Source organism: Sinocyclocheilus grahami, unplaced genomic scaffold (assembly GCF_001515645.1).
Source record: "Sinocyclocheilus grahami isolate Dianchi unplaced genomic scaffold, SAMN03320097.WGS_v1.1 scaffold291.1, whole genome shotgun sequence".
Lineage (NCBI taxonomy): Eukaryota > Metazoa > Chordata > Actinopteri > Cypriniformes > Cyprinidae > Sinocyclocheilus > Sinocyclocheilus grahami.
The window spans coordinates 1,055,054-1,078,337 of NW_015505470.1; the positions used below are offsets into that span (position 1 = coordinate 1,055,054).

Sequence of the window (23,284 nt, forward strand, 5' to 3'; positions counted from 1 at the left end):
ACTTTTATTTTGGATGCGATGTAAAAGCATGCGACAAGCATGTATTTAAATTAGTATTGTCAAACGATTAATCATGATTAATCGTTTGACAGCACTAATTTAAATACACGCTTGTCCATATATTCTGCAGCACACTTTAACCATATGCCAAAGACAATAAAAGCAATTATGAAATTACATATGTTCTACTTGAGCAAGTCAGAAACACTCTAAAATTTAGATAATTGCATTTAAAATACATTTAAACTATAACACATTTTCATTTAATTACAATTAAAATGCAATTAAGTGTCCAAAAAACATTACATTCAGTTTGCAGTTTTATATTCTTTTAACGTTTTTAAAGATAGCACATTTCAAATTGTGTGCTTCTGTGATTTCATGCACCAGCCAAGCAACTGCCATTGAAATTAATAAGAATACCAACAGAGCTTTCTACAGGTATTACAGACCTCGTTTATAATCCTGAGCAATAAGTTCAACAATGCAGTCCAGTGACATTTACATTACATTTATCTGTATGCATTTTGCAGATGCTTTTATCCTAAGTGACTTACAGCACATCTGCCCTATACTTTTTATCAGTATGTGACCTTGGCACCGCTAATGCCATGCTCTACTAGTTGAGCTACAAGAACACAAGGTACAAATGCTGTATTTTACCAGATGATGATCTGATACAAATAGACAGGTACAGAAACACAAATGCACAAAAAAACATTCACACAGGCAGGGCAGCACGCAAGGAGTGCATTTGAGCAAATCCATTTTTAATGAGCATCTGTGCTATTTGAAGGATACAGTCTCACTGTTTGAAAGATTGATTAAGCTGTGGGAATACTTCACTGAATCACATGGATCTGACACACACTGTCTGGAAATACGAACAATATTCTCAGTTTATCACACAGCTTGCATATATTTGTCATGTAAAACACGTTTTTTGACTAATTAAAAAGATATCTGAGCAGTAATTAACATATTTATTATCATCAACACAAAAATTCCAATAGTAACAGGTCCAATGAACACAGAAAGCTTATATGAGGAACTTAATTTGCTTTATTCAACAGACATAAACAAAATTTATGCTAGAAAAAAACAGTGACTTTTAGTAAATGCATACTTGTATATTGTAAGATTCAGTACAGCCAAAGAAGTAAAGCACAACTTCAAACAAATCAACAAATATCCAGACAGAGTATCTGGCTTGCCTTGCTTGAAGCAACAAGAAAAACGCAGATTTGAAAGCTGACAGATCACAAACAAACTTCTATCTTAAAATGAATCGAATTTATAATGTCATGCTGTGAACCTGTTTCAAGTCAGAAACAGCCACTCAAATGCTAAAGGAAGAAGAGGAAGGTGTGAGAGAGTCTGCAAGTCAGGTGGCAAACTCTGCATGTAGTTTGAATGTTGATGCTTTCATATCATACACTGAAGGGTTCTTTTTAAACAAAAGAGCTCTGGTTATTGCAGTGATGTGCTATCGGGCGGTGGTGATGGTGGTCCTCTTAGCTACTTCTGCTCTCGTTGTTTCTGAAACAGATGACACATGTTTTTGTTTTGCACAAAACTCCTGAAAGATGCTTATGAAAGGCTGGCATTTACAAATGACCGTGTCGTGTTCCTATGTATGAAATAAACCTGCTGCATTCAAACCAAGAAATTTGTCAGAAGGCATTTCATCAAAATTCTGTAAAATAGCTTTCTTTTCGTCTAAAGCATTACCATACATAGGCAATACAACTGAGAAGGGTGCTCACATGACATTAACTGGGTACCATCTGTATTATTGCTTAGCAACAAGCAATTAAGGCGGTATTGCTAGGATACCATTTTAACCGTACTGACATCTGGCGAAATTCTGATTCCAGACAGAAACGATTGTGTAGAGTTTGTGATAACAATAGTTCCAAATAATCTTTTTGACTTTAATGGTTATTGTTCTTTCAATACAAGATGGATTACAAGATAATCTAAGATTGATTAAATCTTAGAATTGATTAAAGCCTTAATTTCACCCAGGAGTAAAAAAAAACACACACACAAATTCAACTAATTGGATAATGACTTACAAGACTGGCTGATGGATTTAAAAATTACACTAATGATTTAAACACAGAGTTGTATTTCTCTCTGCTGTGCTCTTTTTGGACAGTTTTTACCTAGTTATACATCTTGTGCTGTTTCTAAGTGAGATCAGAGGTGGAAAGATGTGGTTCTACACATAAAAACGTTTTAATGGGTCAAACCTCAAAAATGTCTTGAGATCACGTGCTATAATTGGAAAAAAACAATGATGGGCCACTGAGTTATTGAAAATGAATGCATAACCACAGTGGCACTACAACTATAACACAGAGCAGACATATCATAAATCATTTTAGTAGTGATTTAAGAATATGTGTACTTTACAAATGTGAATCTAACCTATATAAATCAAAGTATTTATATAAAATATTAACTAATTGAATTGAATTTCTGTGTAATTAGTTATTTTTTAGCGGTTTTGTGTTTTGTGTGTGTGTGTCCCTTGGCAAATGTATTTTGATGTAGTGCCCATGCTGCTAACCTCGTCTCTAGGCTTGTCATCCTTCATTTTCTTCCTGGTCATGTGACCTCGAAAACCAGCTTGAATCTTAGCAGCAGCCTTGTTTGCAGCTGGGTCATCAAGGGGAATGTCCATGATGTCCTCATCTTGCGGCTGAGTACATCCCTCCTGCAGTTCAGATAAAACAGTCAGCCATTTTAGCTATGACTACATGGCAGAAGAACAGTTACAGTTCCTTGTCAAGATCTACACTGAAGTGTCAACAAACTTTCATACTATGTAATACCACATGAGACCAATCTGTATCAAGAACACCAAGTGTAAAATGATTGCAGACTGCAGAGCAAGTCTTTGAGGAACTTACAAAAAGGAACCCAGTAAGTTCCTGCAAGAACTCCAAAGATTGTCCATGGTTCCTCTTTAGCCCTGTCACAATGAGGAAGGTTATAAATATATCCTGAAATTATAAATCGACCTTGAATACACAATAGGATAGTTGAAGTGCCTTCAGAAGGTGCCTACAGAGGTTCTTTTAAACTGATCTCATGAGAAAACGTAACTATTTTATGAGGTAGATTTGTTCGATTTGATTTGTACAGAAACATGAGTTTTAGAAAAAAAATTAAAATAAGCATAAACCTACCCACCTCTAAACCTAACTGCCAGTGGGGTGTAAGCAGATCATACAAAAATTGTATGAATGAATTAGCCACCAGCTTACTAAAATAAATAGTTACGAAATTGCCATTACAGTATGTTGGTTCTTCTAAATACTGTAGTGGAATGTGTGGAATCTTTTCACTTTTACAGTGTTGTTTGTTGGAGTGGCTAATGGTAAAGTATTGTTACAGTCATGTCAAAACCTAAAGTCAGCACTCTGTTGCTCCCAAAGGAATTGTTTAATGGTACTCTCATCAGCCCAGTTTTTGGTGAAAGTCCCATTAGAAAATTCCTTTGGGAGCAACCGTGCCCAGATATTGGTAAATGCGGTTTTATGCACAGGTATGAGTAATTTTTGGATGTGTAAACTTTACAGCATTTATAGTATTATTATAATGCCTTATATATCCATCATATGATTCCTTTTAGAACTTAATCTTTTGCTATTACTGTTCATATTACTGCTTCATTTTGATGAAAACATCCAGCAGGTGTAAATTGCTACAATTAAAACTCTCTAACATTCAAGGGATAAAAATGTAAATTCTGTCATCATTTATTCACACATACAAACTTTTCGTTCTTCTGTGGAACGTAAAAGAAGATATTTTATGAAATGTCATGGTCACCAAAACGTTTTGCTTACCAACAATCGCCAAAATATCTTTATGTTTGCAATGACATAAGGGTGAGTAAATGATGACAGAATTTTCTTAGTTTGGTGACTATTTCCATTAACTTTTAAGTTTCTCTCTCAATTAAAATCTCAGAGTTTCTCTGAGAATTAAAATCATTAAAATATACGGTATCTCAAATGTTTAGGGGAATGCACATTCTTTTTGTTTGATTTTTTTGATTCTTTTATTCTCCTCATCCAGTGGGATCCAAGCTGTCAGCGGTCCCTATAGCGAGCCTCGAGTTTCCGACAGCTCGACTAATTTTCCCTGCCTGCTGGGGGTGTGCCACAGTCAAGGGACTGAAGCTGAAAGCATTCGGAGCTTCGCAGGCAAACAGTGTGAAGATCCAGCTGAGTGAGGTGGAAGCCTGACACTCCTCTTGAGGTTTCTGCACTATTATGCAGGGATAAACAATGATCTATTATACAACAAACAAGGACCTGAGGGCTCCTATTCTGTGATCAATCCCCATAAATCCCCTCATGTGTCAAAAAACCCCTTTGACATTTTACCTACATGCTCTTAGATTTACATTCAACACCAAAGATCTGAGAATGTCCCAGCAACAGAGCTTTCACAGTCATGACGGGAGCTGATCCTGAGACCAATCATCAATCAAGGAACATCTTGTGTGAACTTTACTTGTGAGTATGTCTCATCAGAAAGATCTCCCATCAGTTTGGATCATGCAAATGACCATCTGTCTCATCAGTCACAGCCACATCTTCAAATTATACACAGATAATTGCTGTTTCTAGAAAGTTCTGAACCCTCCCACAAACACACAACTCTAAGCCCACGCAATGGATGACTTGTATAATCAACCGACTGCTTGTCGTCCTGCTGTACAGAGAGGGTAAAACAAATGGGAATGAACAATTTTACCAGTCACAGCTTTAGTTTATTCACAGCCTTCGTTAACATCTCTAGTTTATTTAATCATTTTAATCAATATGTAATGTGGAAATAGTAGCACAAAGCTTGTGTTTGAGCTGTGATAAACTGATCAAGCATTCCAGTGTTATATTTTTGTCACTTCTAAAAATCAGGATTTATGAACGCACAAGACCAGACGTCAAACCAGTGACCCTTCTCACCACTCACAACTGCATACACAGCACATCTCCTTTAAGGCATTTCAAAAATTTCAAACAGTAAAAAGCCTGTGGAGAAATATTTCTCTGATAATTAACACTACCAACTGTCATTCTCTGTACTGTTAATATAAACAGATTAAAAACAAAACATGACAAAAAAAAAGACAATCAATGTTTCCATGAACAGTAAAACTTTTAATATTCCTCAAATATTATGTGCAAGCTGTGATTCCTCTGCCAGGACATTGATACAATTGAGTACAGCAGGTTCTCTTAAATCCTCTTGTTGTAAACAGTCACTTAGATAATGGTTGGTTTTATCTGATTAATCTGGCTCTGTAATCATAATGCAGATTCTCTCTCAATTTTTTATTAATTTGTAAGTTGAATATTTTAATGTAATTGGTGTCCAGCAGTTCTTTAAACCCTAAACTATTAACTCAACTAAGTTCTTGCTGGGTTATGTAACAACAACATTTACAATTCAGTTTTAACTAAACTGTTTAGAAATTAGAAATTGATGCTATTTTTAAACAACAGACCTTTTTAAAATGTCTAGAATATCGCAAACACTGTAATATAACATACAGTTAGTCTGTTGTCATAAATCTGCATAATTCATAAGTTTATTTTTGAAGCTGTACAAACATAAACACGGACTTCACTTACGTTTCGACAATCCATAGCGACAGGAGATGACAGGTTTGTGAAATTTAAGATTGGTTGTCCAGTGAAACTATGATTTAAGAATATTTCGGTAAAGATGTTGCCTCTCTCTCTCTCTTTCAGTGTGTTGAGCTCTCTGAATGCGCTCTGCCTGTCTGTAGATGATGTGCGCTTCAGCTGAATGGACCAATCAGAGTGCGCGACACACTCCACATCACAGGCGACCGCTTATCACACTACGGCTTATTAACGATTAAATATCGTTTAAGTACATAAGAAGGTGCAAACACTCTATATTTCGATTATTCATACTTTTTTTTTTGTACAACACTTAAAAAAGTTTTAACTGTCTGACAAAACCAACACGCAATCGGTGTAAGATGCTTATTTGACCAGATTTTTGCCAATTTATTTTGCTCGCAGGGCGTGGCAGATATTGTAATTAACACATTTTGTTTTCATAATGTCCATTACTCAATTCGTCTCAAAATCGTATACATAGATATAGAAATCTACAACTTACATGGCTACATCCCTAAACCTTGTAAATAAACAGCGTCTGATGTATCAAGCTTTACCACTATCAGATGGGTTGGAAAAAACAAAAACTATTTAGAATATTTGATAAAATGTGCATATATGTATTGTGGTAATCAAATGTGCTTAAAAATCATTATTATGCTATCCTTAATCATCAAACTCCATGCTATTTCATTTTATTTTAAAAAGGCAACAAATATGAAACATTTTAAATAAAAAGAGCAAATTAAATTGGGAAACAAATACATAAAGCATTGACTAACAACTCTAAAAACACAACAGACGGCGTGGGTGTGTGTTAGTCACTCTCACAGTTGTGTGAAATCGAACCTACTGTATACACTGTCCTAATCTGTGAACCCTTTGTGGATCCAGCAGATACACTGAAAAGTGTTACAGCCCTCCCTGTCTGGTCAAATAAGATATTTCTAGTTGTGTTTGGATGTAAATGAACAGCTTGTGTGGATGTTATATAACAAATTGAATTGAGAGAATCTGATGATTCAGATGTTATCAGCTCTGCCATATAACATCCACTACCATGAGCGCAAATCATAATATAAGTCTGAAATGAAATGATACTTCCTTACCCCAGAATTATTATTTTTTCATCCCATAAACCATAAATTACTAGAGCCCAACAGCACCCTCAACAAGGTGCCTCCTATGGTTACCATGGTAAGTCCCTAAGGGTATTACTGATTAGGATTCTCTGAATATCATGCACCACAGTTGATTGTTTTCATATATTCCACTAATATATATATATATATATATGTTGGTTATTAAAACATAAACACATTATGGTTATTAGACAAGTTGTCATAATAATACCACGGTATTCTTGGAAGTACCTTGAAGTACCATGAACACTACCCGCTACTGTTTGAAAGTTTGAAAGAAGTCTCTCACTATAATACAATATAAATAGTAATACTGTGAACTATTGTTTAATATTTTACTATGTTTTAAAATGTGATTTATTTCTGTGATGGCAATGCTGAATTTTTAGCAGCTATCAGTCTCACATGATGCTTCAGAAATAATATGCTGATTTTGTTACTTAATATTGGGTAGAAACCATAATACATTTTCCCCTGTATTCTTTATCAGTTAGAAAGTTCAAAAGAACAGCATTTATTTGAAATAGAAATCTTTTAACATTATAAATGTATTTACTGCCACTATTGATCAATTCAGTGTGTCTTCGCTGTACAAAAAGAAGAAAAGAAGAAGTAAAAATCTTACTGACTCCAAACTTTTGATCAATATAGTGTAAGTACTATGGTAAAGTACCACACAGTAGTAATCTGATTCCATCAGTGTGCCATGGCACCACTACAGTTTAAAAAAATTTACTACCCTTAATTTGTAGGTCAAGGCCCAATGTATTATTCTGTGCTGACAGGTTACAATTAACAAAGCTAATGTCTTATGCATGGTACTTTAGAGCGCTGCATCTCAAATGACATGCTTAATTCCAGTTACACATGTACAACTACTGGTGCATCTTGTTTAAATGGAAGCCTTATCTTTTTTGTCTTCATTCTTGTTTTACAACCATATTTGCATTTTTAAATATAATATACAATTCAAGACACGTATTAACCAAGAACCTAATGTGTTTACATTAGCCACAATGAATTTATAACAATGAAAATATTATTTGTTATCACAGCATCTTTATGTATTAACATCTGCCATTGTTTCCAGCTATTAGTGTCCTTATGATATGTTGTATGACTTTGACTAAAATAGCAAGTCGAAAATTAAATGCTCTAAGGCTGAATTGTCTTTGAGAAGGATTCAGGCATGTCAGGCCAGAATCCTTCAGGCACACATAGGTGTTTATGTGCTGAAACTGTTTCATGCAAGCTCATGTCACAGACCTATAATGAATACAAGCCAATGCGTCTGTAAAGATGAGTGCTGCTGAGCATTCATTCTGGCAGTGGCATTTCATCACATCCTAGATTAATTCTGATTAAAGAAGCATCAATCAAGCATCAAAAAGGCAAATAACTTGGTAAACAACATGTCACTCTGTATTTTAAAACCTTTGTGTTGTTGTATTTATTTTGTCATTTATTTGACACTCTTATTTGGCGTAACACACCCCCACTATTAACACATTTAAACATGCACATGCATAAACACACTGCATTCTGAATTAGTGACAAAAATGATTGTGCAAAGCAGCTTGGTTGATAGGTCTGAAAGAACTTAAATACCTATCTTACACGCACGCTAATTTTAAAATAAATAAATTACACTCTAAGAAAAGTCCATAAAATAGAGTGAAATGTACAGTACTATGTATGCACTTTATAATTATAAAATCTAATAAGTCTGTCTATCTATCTATCTATCTATCTATCTATCTATCTATCTATCTATCTATCTATCTATCTATCTATCTATCTCTGTATATTTTATTATATATACATTGTTATATATTTTAACTCACACAAAATTACACAAATTAACATGCAGATTTTTTTAAATATTGCACTTTTATTGTATTTTTTAACAAAGAAATGTAATTAATGTTATTTAAACATCAATCCTCAAGTATTGTAGACTTCATAGCTTAAAAATGGTGTTTTGTGATATTTATGAGTATACTGCCATCCAGTGGTACTTTTATAAAAAAAAAATAACAACAATAAAACACTGACTTCTTATTCTGTATAAACCCCAGGCATCCCCTATCTCAGTGTAAAAAAAAGTGTGAAACATTCGTCTTGTGATGAACATTATTCTGAAGATGAACATTATTCTCGTTTTATTACCCAAAAATGGACACAAAAAGACTGCAGCCAAGAAGGAAGAAATGATCCTTTGCAGAACCTGTGGGTAAGATTTAGGCACTCAATGAATAAACTAATATAATCTCAACAACTGTACCCATAAAATTTTATCAATGGTCTTTAAATTGAAATTCTCAGTTAACTGAACACAATTACATACTGTACCTGACTGATCTACCTCGCCTTTTGGTAATTCAGCAGAGAGATCTAAACATATTACAAGATTTCACACTGAGAGCTATAGGCTACAGAACTTGATACAGTTCATGCATTCATAACTGTTGCATCACTGTTCAAAAAGACATGAATGTGAATCTTAATTTAATGTTCCATTCTCACCTTCTTTCTGGTATAAGTCGATGCTGAAGTCTGAGAATTCATGAAGCTTGCTCACAGAACACACGTGCTTCCCAAAATCCTCCTGCCTCACCTCAGCGATGATGAGAGTAAGATTCCCTGGGCTGTAGTGCACTGAATATCCAGCTGTGCAGTTGCTGTACGTTTTGTGCTTGATCAGGTGACAGAGCAGCTGGTTCCTGGGGCTTCTCCACTGTAGGGACAACTGCTGGATACTTCCTCGAGCCTCATATTCATATTGACATGGCATTTTAATCATCCATCCGGGAGGAGACCAGAGCTTTATGGCAGTTACTGTGGGTCATGGGGAATAGATAAGCCCACATATTCAGTGAGATTCATAATTTAGTCAAAAATGAATGGGTTAAAAATACAAAACTGAATGAGAGAAGACAAAAATGTAAGACAAAACAGTGCAAATAAAGTAACATTTTGTTCAAACAAAGCAATAACGGTGTGTACAAAACAAAGATCTCTAATATAAGATTTTAAACCCACCTTTTAGAATGAAGTAGAGCAACAAAAATCTCAGCGTTTGGTAAGGCATTTTCACTTGTTCCTTTAAAGACTCATAAAGGATGTCAGCACATTCAAATGTTTAAAATAAAATATTTTTTCAGTTTGAATTTCTTTTGGATTTCTTTCAAATGTTCACTCTCCAGCTCTAAACTGACTTAAAACTGGAGTCACTTTTGTTTTCTAAAGCCTGCCCTTACATGGCTGTATCTATGTTGTATAATTTGATCCAGGGATCTTCCAAATGGATATCAATGTGTCTGTGCAAAATGATACAAGATATTAAATTACCTCATTAATTTGAGGGGGTTTTGCCATTAAATACATGGCATGTAAATATATTTTGTCATGTGAAAACACATGACATAAACGTTCTCACTTTGGCACAAAACACAGACCTCTTTTGCATTTGTATAAACAAATACATACAAAAATACAGAAAGAGTCACTTCTGTGCATCTATAGATTGTGCTGCTGACTCTCATAATTTTCAGTTTGTGCTCCAGCACAAGACTCTCAATGTTTTCTGGAGACTCTGATTTCACTTTCCACAAACACAATAGAGTAGGGACAATTATAATGTATTTAACAAACCCCATGTTATAGGCTGTGTGTTCCTCCCTGCCCACGTTACATTACCTGCGGGGATACACACATTCTGTGCGTGGTCTGCTTGGGAGCGAAACACACAGAGTCGACTCTCGAGGGAGCTGACTGACTCTTTGAGGAGGGAGCCTTCACCAGCATTCCCTGCGGTGCTGGCCCCACTTCCACCGAGGCGGAGCAGCAGCTGCACTCGTGGGGTTCGCAATTGGATCTGGTGGAGGGAATGGAGACGGGCGAGTCCCTATCTTCTTCCTCACCTGCCAAATCCAGAGCCCGCTCACTGGGATCGGAAGCCCGCTCTGAGGTTTCTTCCCCCCGGAGAGCGGGCTTGACGCTCTGCCTGTCTTCCTCCGAGGAGGTTGACGTGGAGAGCGTCGATGAGGATTCGCCCCCTCATTCGCCCCAGTATGAGGAACTGTTGGAGGTGGTTACTCGCGCTGTGGCCAAATTAAATATCGACTGGCCTGCTGAGAAACAAGCCGAACCGCAGAAGAACAAGTTAGATGAATGCTTTCTGCAGACTAGGCCACCACCTCCACGCCGGAGCCTACCTTTTTCCCCTGACCTCCACACCGAGGTGTCGAGGTCGTGGGCCAGGCCATTCTCGACCCACCTCTTCTGCCGCTTCTGACAATTATGGCAATGTTGCTGGGTTGAGTGCTATAGCGAGGTATCTGTCCCCCGGCGCGGCAACGTCCCTGAAGGCTCCGGCATTGCCCTCCAAGCCACTGCGTACAACTTCAGCGCTGGTGGGCAAGGGGTATGCGGCAGCAGGTCAGGCTGGTGCGTGTCTGCACACTATGGCAGTGTTACAGGCGAACAAAGCCGACCTGCTGAAAGAGCTGGATGTGGGCGAGGACATTAAGTCTGAGGATGTTACTGAGCTCAGTCGAACTGCTGATCTCTCTCTCTCCGCGCCACCAAGGAAACCGCCCGTGCCATCGGCCGGTCCATGGCAGCACTGGTGGCAGCGGAGAGGCACTTGTGGTTGAGCCTGTCCGATATGAAAGAGAAGGACAGGGTCTTCCTAATGGACGCCCTGCTTGCGCCTTCTGGCCTGTTCAGTGACGCCGTCAATTCCGTCGTCGACAGGTACCAGGAGGCTCGTAAACAAGCGGTGGCGTTTCAGCGGTTCCTCCCTCTCCACTCTCTAGCTCTATGGAATTACCTTTGTGCCAATTAAAATTAATGTAATTTTTCAAGAAACTTATGAAAATATAAATTGAAACTGAATAAAATGTCTTTGAAACTGAAAAAATAAAATAAAAGAAATTGCAGGCAAAATCTTTGACTTAATTTTTAATACACTGCATGTTTTGTAACAGTTTTCTCCTCTTTCATTCGCTGATCTGTCCATACAAATGCGCGTCCAGAATTTTCATTTATGCTTCTGAAGTTTTCGTTCACCATTCTGGCACAAATCTCTCGTGGGGGTGGGGCTAGCAGCGGTGTGTTCTCATTGGCTACTGAGTTTTTGATTGACAGCTTCTTGACCTGAAAGTGAAGGCGTCAGTGTTGCGCCAGTGTGCTTTTAGGCCATAGAAGCTTTTAGGAGAGCGAGAGATCAAACGCGAGATAAAAATAAGGTCATATTGAGGTTTAATTATTAAAGTACTGTTGTCATGAATCCGGTCCACGAACTTCCGTCTGCTAGCCATCAGAGGTCACCCTTTCCATTTTCATTGACTCTCGCACTACACACTGTTGCATATCATCCCGGACTACATATCCCATCATTCATTGCACTGATTGCACACAGCACTGATTTCACCTCACCTGGACTCTAGCTCATGTTATTGGATTACCCCTCATGTCAAGCCGTCTGGATATTGTTAGCCGCTCATCGACCATGCCCGTTTTGGATTACTCTTCTGTCTTGCCCTCAATATGCCTGATTTATGACCACGTCTCTGTCTCCTATTAAAGATTTGCAGATGGATCCGCAAGTCTCTCATCTCGTCGGCTCCGTAACAACTGTATATAATACTGGAAATATTGTATAATGTTCAATGTTCTCGTAGGATATTTGTTTATTGCTCATTATTCTTTTGCATTGTAGGGTCTAATTAGGTTGAGCTGTTACATTTGAAATACTATCTTAATATATGTGTGATATATTCAGACGTCAAGAAAGTCTCACTCCAACCAGGCAATGAAGCTCATTTTATAACATATTCCACACAAAGAATGTTATTGCTGCCAATTGTTTTTATCATGCTGATAATTTTGTTTAGTTATTTTATTTAGTTAACATTATCATCTAACATTTAAAATTGGAAATACATTTTTAACAATCATCAACTCTTTCAAGTGTGACTTTTATAAACCTGTTGAATGAATGTAAATGAAAATATAAATTAATTCAAATAAATGTACATTCTTTATTGTCACTATAGCATATACACAAGTATCAAAGTGAAAGTCTTGGATGCAATTATGTTGTGACAGGAAAGACCAGAATCCACGAAACACTAATTGCATAGTATACATGTAATGCACAGTATTCTCATAATTTACATTACTACACAAAATGCACAAGAACATAATATACAGAATATGTTTAAAATTCATTATATGTTTTAAACACTGCAATGATCCCTTCAACAGTTCCTGTTACAGTATAAGTTATAAAACTTGAAACTCCATTAATGTTATGTAATGGAGTGCAATATGAGTCTTTACAGAGATAGTCTACCCCCAGAACTTAAAATGCTCTCATTTACTCACCTTCATGCCATTCCAGTTGTATGACTTTCTTTCTTGATATAAACACAAAGATTTTTAAGAAAATAATCCATCTCTGAGAATCCACATAACACAAGTGAGTTGTAACCCATGGACGTATGACAGTTGATCGGAAGCGATTGTTAAAGGTCAAAAGTTTAAATTATTCGTGTTTTTCTTATCTGTTGTTTCACTTCAAAAGATACTGAATCAACCACTTAGGTCAGATGGATTACTATCACGGTCGCTGTTTGTGGTTTTTAAAGCATCTTTAGGACTCACAGAGATGAATTATTTGCCTAAAAATCTTAATTTGTGTTTACCTGTCCAGTAGAAAGAAATTAATATGCATTTGGGACAGCATGAGGGTGAGTAAAAGATGAAATAATTTTTATTTTTGAGTGAACTATTCCCTTAACAATCATATGCTGTTGGTTTGCTAATCCAAGATCAGCATAATAAGAATAAAGTACAACCTCTTGTGTACTTGTGAACTGTTTGTTTTGATCTCCAAAGAAATTAAAATATTTGCATAATATCAGGTGTCTGAAGATCAAGATCCCAGTCATTCAAAGGTGATGTGTCTGAACAAAGTAAGATTCTTGTCTGATGGGGGCAATGGATCTCTGGTACTACCACTACATCCTCTGGGTCAGCATCAAAAGTTTGTTTATGGAAAAGTTGCTCCGCTCCCTGGAAATTGAGAAAGGACATGTATTATAGTCTAACAATACAAACCGCTTTGAACTCCCATTACACATTTCAAACTTAAAATATTTAAAACAAATACATACACAATATAATTATTTAATTATATATATATATATATATATATATTAGTATTAGTTGATCCGCTCAGTCATGCGACTGAAGTTCAGGATGCTCACACTCAAACAAGTCGTGTCTCAGATCAGATCCGAGGATTGGTTTGTCACGATCATTCTAAAAGACGCATACTTTCACATCTCCATCCTTCCTCATCACAGGAAGTTCCTGAGGTTTGCTTTTGGGGGCAAAGTGTACCAATATCAGGTTCTTCCCTTTCTGCCTTGCACTCTCACCCCACACTTTCACAAAGTGTGTGGATGCTGCTCTGGCTCCTTTGCGACTCCAGGGCATCCGCATACTGAACTATATCGACAATTGGTTGATACTAGCTCAATTGGAGCGAGTGGCTCTCGCTGAGAGCAGTTCACATTCCTGGGCATCTCAATATGGGAGCAGATATCCTGTCGAGGCAGGGGCCGAGGCCCGGAGAATGGAGGCTTCACCACCTCGGGGAAAGTTTTTGGCCAGGCTCAGGTGGACCCAGTTAACTCGACCCAGTTGGTACAGTTCTGGAGTTCCTGCTGGTCCGTTTCTCCGCAGGGTTGACCCACTTCACCCTAAAGGTCTACGTGGCGGCCATTGTGGTCTACCACACCCCTATTGGTGGCCAGTCAGTGGGCAGACACCCCCTGGTTACACGTTTCCTCCGCGGTGGCCTCCGGTACGATCTTGCGTCCCCCCGTGGGACCTGGCTGTGGTGCTAGAAGCTCTTTGTAAGCCTCCATTCGAGCCTATTGAGGAAATTTCTCATCGCCATCTCACAATAAAGACTCCTTCCTTCGGGCGATATCTTCTCTCAAGAGAGTTAGGGATCTGCAGGCCCTCTCAGTGGCCCCTTCCTACCTAGACTTTGTGCCCGATCTGGCCAAAGCGTTTCTCTACCCTCATGTGGGGTATGTTCCTAAGGTCCCCTCCTCTACCCCACGGCCTGTCGTACTCCAGGCCTTCTGTCCTCCTCCCTTGGGCAGACACCCCCTGGTTACACGTTTCCTCCGGGGTGCACTGAGGCTGAGGCCTCCCGTACGATCTCGTGTCCCTCCGTGGGACCTGGCTGTGGTGTTAGAAGCTCTCTGTAAGTCTCCCTTCGAGCCTATTGAGGAGATCTCTGATCGCCATCTATCGATTAATACTACCTTCCTTCTGGCGATATCTTCTCTAAAGAGATTTGGGGATCTGCAGGCCCTCTCAGTGGCCCCTTCCTACCTAGACTTTGTGCCCGATCTGGCCAAAGCGTTTCTCTACCCTCATGTGGGGTATGTTCCTAAGGTCCCCTCCTCTACCCCACGGCCTGTCGTACTCCAGGCCTTCTGTCCTCCTCCCTTCTGGGAGCCCGACCAGCAGAAGCTTAACTGTATGTGTATGGCTCATACACAGATTTGAAGAGGTCATTTTTTATAGATTTTTTTTCCCCTTTGATATAGCATGAGGTTAACTCCATGTGGCTCAACTTATCTTCTCCCTAGTTGATTGAGCCGAGAGGCCATTTTTTGGGGGGAAAGCCGTATTTTGAAATCAGTTTATTTTAGATCCAATGCGATTATTCCCAAGGATGCACCACATCCTGAAATTTAGGTACATACTTGAGTTGGACCCATTACTGTCATGTGCTCACTTTAAACACACTAAGTAAAAACTGGCTCAACTCACCCCGCTCTCCCTATAATTTGTGTAGTACATATTATTGTGTACACATTACTGTGTTGATACAAGTATAATCTATATACTTAATGTGTTTTTAATCTTTCCTTCCTGTGAGAGAGACAAGCATTTATTTTGAAATGCCAGACAGAGTTTATTGTGTAACCAAAATACCAATAATAACAAGAAAACAGATTTTATGCATAATGCTGTACTGGCAATTATAAGCAAGTCTGAAATACATTAAGTAAATATAGTAAACATAGTCAAAATTCATCATCAGATCATAAACAATTGCCTGGCATAAATGTATAATTCATTGTTTGTAAATTGTTCTGAAATCACAAACCTGTAGAATGTGCACAGTGCTGCGTTTTACATTTAAATATTTAGAGCTCACATTTAAATGAATCATAGCTTTTTAAGTTCAATAATCACTGCAGCCCATATCACTATTCCTTTTTCCATCCCCCAATTTAAGGCCTCCTGAAATGGTAATTACCACTTTTGTTATAGTTTGCCATTTAAGGTGTTTATGACTTTTTACGACCTTAAACGCAACTGAATTTGAGACATTCTAAAACCTTTGTTATTATAATTTTTTTACATTCTCCAAATACACTTTGTAGATTAGTTTTAGTTGTAAATGAGAGAGAGTAATGATGCATTACAGTGGGCAAGTCTACAGACAAGAAAATTGTTAATGCTGTTCTTTTTCTCAAAAATAACATGCTCCAGTCATTTCTAATGTTATATATAATGCAAAACATGAACATGACATCTTCCATTTATTGAATAAATGAAACAATTGAACAATTGTGACGCTAAGCGGTGACAACAGAGTTGGAGATCCAAATGCAGTTTTATTAAAAGAGCATAGTCATACAGACAGGCTAAATCACCAGCAAACAACAACATCCAAGGCGAGACAAAAGAGTAATCCAAAAAACAGGCAAGGGTCAGGGCAGGCAGCAAATGATCAACAGGAACAAGGTAACAGTCCAAAGTCAAAACCACAGGAAACCAGGAAACTAGGGATCAAGGGAAACCGCTCAGAAATGTAATGTAAACTACAGCTAAACAAGACTTCACAATAAAGGGGTGAGTAAACCAAACTTTTAGGGCTTGTTTACACCTGGTCACTTCATGCGTTTTTTCTGATCGGATAGCTATCCGATTGTGAAAAGACCAGGTGTAAATGCCCTCCGAAACGCATTCGAGACGGATATAAATCCGATCGCTCGAACCACTTCAGGAAGTGGTCTGGGACGCATTCCAGACGAAACTGGACAAGTGTAAATGCATCTGGTTGTTGAAACCACATATGCAAATTTTACTCCTCCCAAAACGTTAAAATAAGCGTGTTATAGGCTATATGACATTATAGTCAGATATGACAGCGCTAATGCAACACGCATTGCCGCGGACGAGTAGCTGAGCATCTCTTCAGCAAGTTGACGCGCAAACTGCCACGAATAAAACTGAAAGTAAGACACAGACGCTTAACACACAATCATCTTCATTAAAAGTAGTGTGACTAACATATCTTTCCAGTTCTGATGCCGCTCGCTCTCCTATTGTGGGCTTTGATCTTGAAATGAGCTGATAATTAATAAAATGTAGCGCTTATCTTTTGATTTCATTGACGTGAACTCCGTTAAATTTAAATATAGCGCGGGAATTGAAGATCAGATTTATATCCATTTTGCGACAACACATTTATGTGGCCAAGTGTAAATGGAAACATTTGAACAAATCAGATAGATATCCGATCAGCAAAAATGCATGAAATGACCAGATGTAAACAGGCCCTTATAGTGTGAGACTGATGAGGTGATGAGATACAGGTGAATGCGATCGGTGAAGAGTCCAGGCAAGGGATTGTGGGGAATGTGAGAACAGTCTGGAGTAAAGTGGCAAGAGTCTGGAATGGAGTGCCCTCTAGCGAAGCTTAAAACAACTGGTAGAGATTCAGTCAGTGAAGTGCCTCTTGCTGTCTGGGTACCAGTATTGGCTGGTTGGCACATTATAGTCTTTGCCCCTCCTAGAATGACTGGCAAAGATGTAAGCAGTAGTCTGTGAAGCATCCCTTTGTGTCTGGCAAGTGTCAGAAGTATGTTGGCACATTGTAGTCTTTGAATCCCATCCTAAAACGACTGGTAGAGATGCAGGCAGTGGTTACTGAAGCATCCTTTGCTGTCTGTCTTGCATAGACTGCAGTTGGCAGTAAGCATTGCTCACCAACACAGATGATGTGGGATGGTTATCCCAAAGGAGAAGAAGAGAAAACAAATGAGATAATGTTAGTCTGAGTGATTTATTTATTTATTTTCGTTCTGAAATAAATTACTGAGAATTAAGTTTGATGTATGCCTGGTGTATACCTGGCGAGATGAAAGTAATGAAAAGTCCCATACAGTACTGTGACGAGCATCCCGAAGCATCATCAGCGTCGCCCTGGAAACAAGAGAGGAACACCTGGCCATCATCATCACAGGCTGATCGGTCACAGCTGCACCTCATCAGGTGGTGGCTACATAAACCACGCAAGCCCTGCCATCTAGGAGATTCCTCCATGAGACTGAGCACTAACTCACCCTCTCATTTTCCCCACAGAAAGCAGCGTGTGACCGACCAGCCTCACAGGAGCACTGCACGGACCCTCTGCACTGGGAAGACGGAAGAGAGCACTCACGGCACCGGAGCACCTACCTGGACCTTTCTCACGAGCACCCCTCACCCCAATAAATCCACCCTCCGGGGTATTGATTGAGATATCTTGTCGTGATTCTTCACCCCATTACACTGGTGAAGAATGCGGGTGAATCAGTGAAGAATCACCGACAAGCGATCTTCTTCACCTCACCTTTTTTCCTTGTTTTTGTCTCCGGTTTCTGTCACAGGCGAGCGCTCCTCCCCCACTATTAACGAAATCCTCCAGCGGCTCACCGAGGTTAGCATCCACCAGCAACAAATCGTTGAGCACCTCGCCACCCGTCAAGGAAAGACGGAGCAGGAACACTGCGTGCCATCACCGCTCAACACGTTCCGTTGCCGGACCCCCGAGTGCAAGCCGCGAAGCTGCTACCCAAGCTGACCCCTCACAATGACGTAGAAGCCTTCTTACAAATGTTCGACATGATGGCCACCTTGGAAGGGTGGCATCAGGATGACTGGGCACGGGTGCTGGCTCCCCTGCTGACGGGCGAAGCGCAGCATGCATATTTCGCTCTTCCCGCCGCCTCCGCCGGTCAATATAAGGAGGTCAAGAAGGAAATCCTAGCCCGCCTGGGGTTATCCCCTATCTGTGCCGCCCAGCACTTCCAGGAGTGGGAGTATAAGCCCCGTCTGCCGGCCCGTGCCCAGGCCGCCGAACTCACACGACTCACGCAGCACTGGCTGCTGGAGGAGGCTCCATCGGCTGGACAGGTGGCGGACCGCGTGGTGATAGACCGTCTTCTCCGAGCCCTTCCCCGATCTCACCGACAGGCCGTTGGGATGAGGAACCCAACCATCACGTCGGAGCTGGTGGAGGCAGTCAAGCTGGCGGATGCGGCCCAACAACGGGATGCTGGGGAGCGAGTGCCGCCATTTCCCCGGAGGGTGGTCCAGGAGCGGCACGCGCCGGAGGGCACCCCGCAAACAGTACGCAGGCCGGCGGCTCCCTCCCAGCGGGATGAGCCCATGCCAACAGAAGTCCCCACACGGACCTGGCTGGCAGGCTGCATTGTGCACCGCGACCTGCCGGTGGGAGCACCAAAGGTGGAAGTGAAAGTGAATGGAAAGCCGTTTCGGGCCATCCTGGACTCGGGCAGTGCGGTCACTCTGGTCCAGTCGCATATTCTCGCCCCCCGAACAGAGTGTAAAGCCTTCCTCCACGGGGACACACGACAAGTTCTTGCTCGCAGGGTGACCATTTCGGCCGTTCCCGGCACCTGGCTGGTGGAAGTCGGGGCATTCTTGTCGTGTGATTCTTCACCCCGTTACAGTACATTGCTGGGTAGCAATATATAGACGTAACCACCTATTTTGTTATACATTGTATTTATTTATTTAATCATTTGTTTGTTTGTACTAACAACAGGATGTTTGTGACCTTAATGAGTGTGATGAACTACCACTGAGAAGCTAAAAAAAAAACCTTAGATAATTCAATTTTATAATCAAATGTTCTGAATCTGGTAAGAACTCTAAAACCTGAATTTTTAATCAACTGAAGTTTGTGTTTGGAGACTGCAGGGTTTCCTGCCAGTAATGCATTACAATAATCTAGAGGTCATGAATAAATGCACTTTTCTGTATCAGGAAAAGCTAGCATGTTTTGTAACTTGGCAATATTCCTCATGTGGAAGAATGTTGTAAAAACACTGGAAAATGTTCGCAAAACAAATTGCTGTCATGCTTGACTTCTTTCATGTAGATTGTCATCTACTGTAACAGCTTGTCATGAGATATTTTGGTCTAATGAACAATACCTTTGTTTTGTCAGAATTTAGTAGTAGGAAATTACTGCTATCCAAATCCTTCCGTTGTCATTAATACACTCCACTAGCTTGGAAAATTGAGAAATGTCATCTAGTCTAGGGGAAATATAAATCTGAATGTCATCAGCATAATAATGTTCATAATAATTAGTTCAATGTTTCCTGATAATATCTTATAAGGTAAACATGTACAAAGAAAACAACAGAAGACCTAAGACAGAGTCTTGTGGCATGCCATATAATCGCCTGTGCAAGATTTGACTTCCACACAAACATTTACATACAAAAAAGGGTAACGATCATGCAAAAAGGACAAATAGGAATCTATTACTATTCACAAATGCAAACAGAATTTTCCAATCTGCCCAAGAGGATTATGTATTAATCTATCTATGGCCTGGAATTTACCAATTGACAAAGATCAATTTGTGGTTTCTTGGTAGGAGATTTAATATTAGCCAAGTTTTTTTTGGGGACATGGGAGTTAATAAAATTGAGAAAAAATTGATCTTTGTAATCTTTATCATGACATTTTGTTGTACAAAGCTGGATTTACAGTAAAAGAGTACACAGTTTTGCAACCTAGGAGGTTATGTGTCATTCGTGCAGTTACATACGTTCTCAGAAAATGTTTGTTGCCTATGCTCTCATAAAAAAGTCACTGGGGTGGTAACCTTTCAAAGTGTAATATTTACCATTTACTAATATATGCACTTTCTTTTGGCGCCAACATTTACCTTTAAGGTATAAATATACACTCTTTAGGGGTAGTGAAAGCTTGTGTACCTTTTTTTCTGACTGTACTGTTTCACCTGTTATTTAAATCAATAGTTGGCAGAATATAGTATATGCTGTGAAATAGGGTATGCAGTAAGCAGCATGCTAGTTTCCATCCTGCAAACACTGGTGATTCTGCATGCAAATGTAAGCACAATCATATCCTGTAAAATCAGTGACAAAATGTTATTTTAGGACCAGACCAGACACTAATGATCCTCACTGGCCATTTATACCATATCTTTATCCACCATGCGAACGGTGTCTATTTAATCTTCATAGCAGTGGATTTTTAAGTGAGATTAAATCGCTATAGCAGCATGTGGGGCCATAGACCCCAGCTAATTTCTTCACAGCTGTTATTAGATATCACTGCTGTGCGCCATTACTCCTAACCCCCTAGAGAGAGGGGGCGAGGGCCCAAGAGCTTCTAGACATCCACAAACGCACACACATGCCTACAGTCATTAGCTGTACTAGGCTGAGAAACCGATTGTGGATATCAGTAATTTCAGCAACATTAGCAAACCTTTCTACCATTTCATGACTCAAGCCTAATCACTGGCTGGTGAGGTGTGACTGAGGCGTGCAGAGTGCATCGCACAGGAAGATGGCACTAAAATTAGAATATGTAACCAGCAGGCCAGGTAGCCAGACTCGTAACGGTGTCGTACATCCTATTCTCCACTGGAGGGCAAAGTACACTCATACATTCTGTAGATGTCAATATCACAGCGGTTTGTTTATAGAAGAAATGTCAGGTAGTCGATGGACGCTCCTTAGTGTATAAGAGGATTTCTTAGAGAGACATGAATACATCCTCGATCATATAGGCACTATTTATCTCGCTTAATCTAAATGTAATCCTGCAGATGCATACCCATAATGCATTCTTAATGACTACAAAAGCTTTCATCAGGTAATGATCAAGAGTTTAGCTTGACTTATTAAATTAATTTATGACAAAGCACACACACAATGTAGAAGCTATAGGAGGTGACCTGTGTCAGAAGCAATTTCGGTGCTTCACAACTATAAGATGTAGTTTGAACAAGGGTCTGTTTTCATGATGAGACCAACAAAGTCTATTAGCATCAAAAGCTGGGATGAAAAGATCAAAGCTGTGGCAAAATAAGCATGTTAACACTGAATCGCTAACCATACCAAGGCACCAAAAATCCATTACTCCTTTCTGTAATTGTTTTAGGAAGGATCTGTAAAAAGGTTATAGAAGGTAATATAGTGATGGGAAAAGAAGAGGTGAATGTATGATTTGCATGTAGAAAACCATGCATCATAGAAATCTTCCCAAGAGCTTGTCTAAATATAGTGAAAGCATTTTTTTAAATGAAGCCCAGAAGGGGCTGATTTTCCCAAGGGAGTGAGTCTGTACTGAAGAGGAACACTTCCATAGCATGTAACAAGAAATTGTTTACCCGCATTTTATCACCGTCACTTGGCAACAGTGTGTGCTACAGTACATTATTGATCTATTGTTGTGTTGCATTGTATATTACTTACGTTGCATCCAAGAGCTTCTATGAAACACATCTTGTTCGCCTTGTATCTTGCACTTTTACTTTTATGTAAGTAAATGAGAGGATGAATGACCGCTTCTCATGTGGTGAATTTATTTGACAGGCAGAAATGGATTTTGTGAATGGTCTTCCACAAGGCAAAGGATTATACCTGAAACTGCTATTGAACTAGGCATGCACATATTTATCAAATGATTTTTAACTCATTATGTCTTAATCCAATTGACACATGGTCAGGAAGGCTGGCATACTGTGGGGAATTGTTCATGCCTTTTTGACAGTCAAATGACTGCAGAAAAATAATTGTCACCCATTAAAATAAAATCCATTAAATTGAAAACTACAGAAACTGCAGAATGAAATTATGCACTGTGTCCGAATTATACACTACTTTTAATATAAAACAATGGATTTTACATTAACTGAGAGCACTCCAAGACTCATAAATGATCTTTCTTAGAAGCTCAATATAATGCATTCTTACCACCCTTACTAATGGCCTACTGGGAACAGCAGCAATATTTGCATAGTTGTAAAGACTCCCTTGTAAAAAAAGAAGTGCATTTTAGCAAATAGTGTAAGCTGAATGTAGTATTTTTGAACACTTAATTGCATTGATTGCAATTCATTGAAAATGTAGGCTATTATACGGTAGTTTAAAAAGCCCTGCATTTTCCGTCCGACTTATTTAATCCCCTAGGGCTGGGTTTCGGGTCAATTTTTACTTTCATAGCTCACACACAGGATGGGCATCAGGTCTGTTCTAGGCTTCTCCTTTTTATGTTTGAGACATCCATCAGTTAAGGTGATGG

General features: G+C 39.3%; 1 protein-coding gene across 1 annotated transcript; it reads right to left on the bottom strand.

The window, feature by feature from the left end:
- Positions 1 to 1,044: 1,044 nt before the first annotated feature.
- Positions 1,045 to 5,785, bottom strand: nrgna (neurogranin (protein kinase C substrate, RC3) a). Its single transcript, XM_016292767.1, has 3 exons — positions 5,658 to 5,785; positions 2,576 to 2,722; positions 1,045 to 1,539 (listed from the first exon to the last, which is right to left on the bottom strand). Exons 1-3 carry the CDS (start codon positions 5,670 to 5,672, stop codon positions 1,519 to 1,521), a joined length of 183 nt encoding a protein of 60 aa, XP_016148253.1. The 5' UTR covers positions 5,673 to 5,785; the 3' UTR covers positions 1,045 to 1,518.
- Positions 5,786 to 23,284: the final 17,499 nt, after the last annotated feature.

What these genes read in the sequence shown, in the direction of transcription:
- nrgna (XM_016292767.1), bottom strand. An exon ending in ATGACAAGCCTAGAGACGAG is followed by an intron (nt 1,540 to 2,575) that starts GTTAGCAGCATG and finishes CATCTGTTTCAG; the next exon opens with AAACAACGAGAGCAGAAGTA.